The 4,715-nt window shown below is 46.3% G+C and overlaps 1 protein-coding gene across 1 annotated transcript in view; it reads left to right on the top strand.

Annotated features, from left to right (window-relative positions):
• Window positions 1-4,715, top strand: part of LOC111722757 (fructose-1,6-bisphosphatase isozyme 2-like) — a gene marked incomplete at its 5' end in the record, with an annotated part of 24,986 nt that overhangs the window by 673 nt on the left and 19,598 nt on the right. Inside the window, one exon of the mRNA XM_023509090.1 lies at window positions 4,260-4,397. Within this exon, the coding sequence (XP_023364858.1) occupies window positions 4,260-4,397 (138 nt within the window). The remainder of the gene's footprint in view (window positions 1-4,259; window positions 4,398-4,715) is intronic.

Genomic DNA, 4,715 nt, shown 5'->3' with positions numbered 1-4,715 from the left:
CATGCTTGACCCGGTAGGTACAGAACACAGAGGCATCTATGCTTTGGGGCCCCACAGTCCCCTGTGCTTTAATTCCAGTACACTGGGATAATTTCCTTGTCATTCCTTATACTTGTTGCGGGGGGTGTGTCAGAGAACCTAGTTTGGGTACCCAACACCATGGTCAGAAAAGATGATAGACCTCTGTCCAAATGACAGCATGTTGGGGGAGGGAGGTTCTAGAAAGCCTATTGCCTCAGTTTAGACCCATCCTTAAGGAGTTTATTTTTCGGCTCGGCGCCTGTGACTCAAGCGGCTAAGGCGCCAGCCACATACACCTGAGCTGGTGGGTTCGAATCCAGCCCAGGCTGCCAAACAACAATGATGGCTGCAACCAAAAAACTGCTGGGCTTTGTGGTGGGTGCCTGTGTCCCAGGTACTTGGGAGGTGGAGGCAGGAGAATCGCTTGAGCCCAGGAGTTGGAAGTTGCTGTGAGCTGTGATGCCATGGCACTCCACCCAGGGTGACAGCTTGAAGTTCTGTCTCAAAAAGAAAAAAAAAGAAAAAAGAAGTTTATTTTTCAAAAACAAATTCAACTTCTTTGATTTATGGGAACAAACACCATGATTTGTGAATCTCGCAATGCCACCACCATCCAGGCAGAAACATGGATTCTTTAGAGCAGCGTCACCTGATAGCAACTCTGTGAATTTCACCTTTAAATGCTGGATGCTTTGCCAAGTGTAGTTGGATCTTGTGAAAACTCAAACCGTGCTGACTGAGGCCATTTCAAAGCCTCTGTAGTTACATGCATGGAAGGTCAGTCCTCAATTTAATTCTGATTTACAAATGTTTATTACCATCTATTACACTATTGCACAAAGCACCACTGCCGGCAGTGGCGATACAGCCCTGATCACACAAACTTTCCAGCCTTCGTAGAGTTTGCTTGTTAATACATTCGTAAAATGAAGGGAGTTGGAAGATTTCAAAACAGAACAGTTACCTGACAGAATGGAGTTTGCAGTATGGACACCAGGAACTTTCAAATAGAAATCATTCTACATCTAAACCAAGACCCATTGCTGTGCCAGTTTGCCGATCTCCCAATTTGCCCTTATTCTCAAAGATATTCTATGGTTTATAAATATTACTATCAATAATAAAGTGGCCTCCCTACAATTGTTCTAGAACAACAGCTGTGGTTATATAGTTTTTTAGTTATATAATTTTTTATTTTTTTATTTTATTTTATTCATTTATTTTTATTTAAAAGACAGTCAATCACTCTTAATAGAGGGCCATAGTGTCACAGCTCACAGCAACCTCCAATTCCTGGGCCTAATCAATTCTCTTGCATCAGCCTCCCAAATAGCTGGGATTACAGGCACCTGCCACAACCCCTGGCTATTTTTTTTTTGTTGTTGTTGTTCTTGTTGCAGTTTGGCCAGGGCTGGGTTTGAACCCACCATCCTCGCCATATGGGGCTGGCGCCCTACCCATTGTGCTAAAGTTGCCACTCAGTTATATAGTTTTTAATAAGTGGTAGGAATGTAGATATATGTCCTAAGGGATTTTTAATTTATTGATGCATTTGAACATCACGGCAGCCCTGGAAGGCAGGTGCTACTGTTATTCCCATGTTCAGATGAGAAAAATGAGGGTAAGTAACTTGTCCAAGGTCAAACTGGTGACTTGGGTGTCAGGAGTCACCTCAGGCTATTTTGTGCTTAATCTGTTCCTGAAGTTAAAACACACTACGTGGAGTGCAAGCAAAATATTTCCAAGAACCTTCTGAGCAGTTCTAAAGACAGCAGAGAGGTGCCTTTGACTCAGGGACCCAAAACAAGGAGTCACAGGCACAGAGCCTCAGCTTCCTGCACTCAGCCATGACAAAGGGTCCAGTCTGGACATATGGGGACACCAGAGCTTCTCTGTGATCTTTTCTGATCTGTTTATTTGCCTGAAAACTCTCTGGATCATGTTGGTACTTACAAGGGTACTGTAGCAAAGACCCAGTGTCCGAGGCCTAGGGCCTGTTTGGATGTTGACATCAAGCTGAGGTAGCTTATGGCAGTTGTCACAGAGAGATGCCAGGGAGGGTGGCCAGCAGCTTACTGAGCAGGGTCACACAGGACACAGATCCTTGGTGGGGTGCACAGAGCCTGTCTGACCTGTGGGCTTGCTGGGCTCATAAACTGATATCAGAACACACGTCGTGTGCAGGTACAGAGGGGCTACTTCCTGTTCACCACACTCTCCATGGAGGGGAGACTCAATGTCAAGGTGCTCATTACAAATGGAGATACTGCTTTGTAGTGACAAGGATCGGGTGCCTTTTACCAAAGTGTGTGGGGGCCATGTTAATCGTCAGTGGTTGTTGGTGGTCACACAGTGGGAGCCAAGGGACGTATTTTCCAGAATGTAGTAAGGCATCACTCCCAGTACAATAGGAAACGAAGTTCTAGGAGCTGGAGAGTCCCCACGTGCAGCCCAGGGGTGGATAATCAGGCCTTTCTGTCCTACAGTGATGCAGAATGGACCCCTCCATGCAGACGGGCTGGTGACTACCACTGTTTAGATGACTGTTGTACATCCTCCGGGCTCTTTGGTGAAAAGCAAGAGAGAAATAGACCCTGCTCAAATAATGATGTTGGGGACCCAGACTGGACATGGGCAGGTCTGGAGGGCCCAAAAGCTCACTCCTGTGAGCCAGGAGTGGTTTCACAGCCTGGCCAGTCTGGTCTGGACACCACAAGTTCTGTGTTTCACACTCAGGTTTCAATCACCAAGGAAGAGTATCTAATTTTTAGTAGGAGTCACATGCCTGACTTTGGCCTAGAAGAGGCCCATACATGAGTCTTCTTAGGCTGGCATCCATGAAAAGAGCTAATTCTTCAGTGGAAGTCAGGGTGCTTTTCAGAAGTGGAATCAGTGCTGGACTGCTCCAGGCAACAGAAGTCCACAGCAAGTTAATAAAGCCCATGAACTGAAGACTATTGAGAGCAAAGGTATAATAAAGAGAAGTTGGGCTCCCTGGGTCAGGGGGACGCCCCCCAGAGGAACCCGGGGCACTGTGCTGAGAAGGAGCCTGCATGGCCTTATTCGACACCTGGGTATTGGTTTGATGATTCCAAGGATTTTAGGAAGAGAGGATCTCTTCTGGATTGGATGTCACTTGGAAGTGGGTACAATTAATGATTAGACATCTTAACAATTTTTATCTAGGAGGCAGGAAGATGAAAGTGAGAGTAGAGATTCATTGGGTGAAGGAGCAGTCATCACTGATGTTAGGCAGATAAGAGGAATGTTTAGTGATTTCTTTGGTTGTTGAGTGTCTTTGTCATTGTCTTATTTCAGACATGGTCAGAGTGGCCTTGCCTCTCTCCATTCTGGAAGTGTTTTCAGTGTTCCTGGGGAACCTTATGCTCTAGCTGCCAGCTGTGAGCTGTCATCTGGGGAGTTTCTGATTTTCTTAAAGTCTTTGACAGTCATCAAAACAGATCTGGGCTCCAGGCCCTGATGTTCCTCCTAGTGACTTAGAGAGTCACCAGCATTTAAGGTGACATCTGTAGCTAGCTGACCACATCCTTAGAGGCTGCTGCCACCAGAACTAGATAAAGGGGTGTTGGAGGGCTGCCCTGCAGGTGTTGACCGTGTGACCCTCAGGGACTGCAGGGCCCTTGGTACAATTTTATTAACAAGTCTGAGGATGCCTTTAGATTTTACTACCTTGGTCGTAATGCCCTGTGAACCCAGTTTCTGACTGAAGGAATTTTTCCCCCAGGTAAGAGTATTGGGATAAAGAGATTTTAGTGGTTTCCAAAATGGAATCATTAAACTGCATAGCTGGCCCACAATTTAATGGAAAACAAGCATCCTTCATGCATTGATGTAACTTCTTCCTCTCATTGCTGATGGCCCAAATTCTCCTGAAAACATTAATCCGGGGATGAGGAACTGGGACATAAGTACAGTCAGGGTCCTTGTAGGTGAGGGGACCTCACTGCCAGTGGAAGGTAGAAAGGAAAGAAAGGACACCCCGGGCCTCTCTGCTTTGAATTCTTTTACCCCTCATGATATGACTGCTTGAGCCTTCTGTGTAGGCTCCAGATTATCACTGTCCATTCTGCCATTCATGAAAATACCACTGGGCCAGCTCCAGAATGGCCACAGCCAAGCCCGGTTCCTCCAGCAGGCCCTGGGTGCTGTGCAGTGTGCTGTTGGCTTCTGCTTCCTGGCACCTCCCTGGTTCCTCCTGTCTCTCTTCCTCCTTCTAGGCACTTGGTGAATTTGTCCTGGTGGAAAAAGATGTCAAGATTAAGAAGAAGGGAAAGATTTACAGCCTCAATGAGGGCTATGCCAAGTATTTTGACGCTGCCACCACTGAATATGTGCAGAAAAAGAAATTCCCTGAGGTGAGTGAAGCAAGTCCAGGTCACCGGCAGGGAGCATGCTGTCACCAATGGGGCCCTGTTTGGGGGGTGGGGGCCTTGCCAAAAGAGGTTGTTGGCGCTGTTCATGGCTCTGGTCAGTACAAGTGTGGTGGACTCTGTCTTTCTTCTTAAGCAATTAATACCTTTCGAGTTTTTCTAGGAGAAATTACTTATAGAGAATATAGGGACCATGTTTCCAAATTTCAGAGGTGTAGGTCACAGCTGCCTTACGTCATTTGTTTGCTAAATTCAAACCTATAGAGTCACTCTCAGTTACATTTGCTTTTAGAAGGGGTAATT

Source organism: Otolemur garnettii, unplaced genomic scaffold (genome assembly GCF_000181295.1).
Source record: "Otolemur garnettii isolate 467f Iridium unplaced genomic scaffold, OtoGar3 scaffold00006, whole genome shotgun sequence".
Taxonomy (NCBI): Eukaryota; Metazoa; Chordata; class Mammalia; order Primates; family Galagidae; genus Otolemur; species Otolemur garnettii.
The sequence above is the reverse complement of the archived record's forward strand: the minus strand, read 5'-3'. Positions and strand labels throughout refer to the sequence as shown.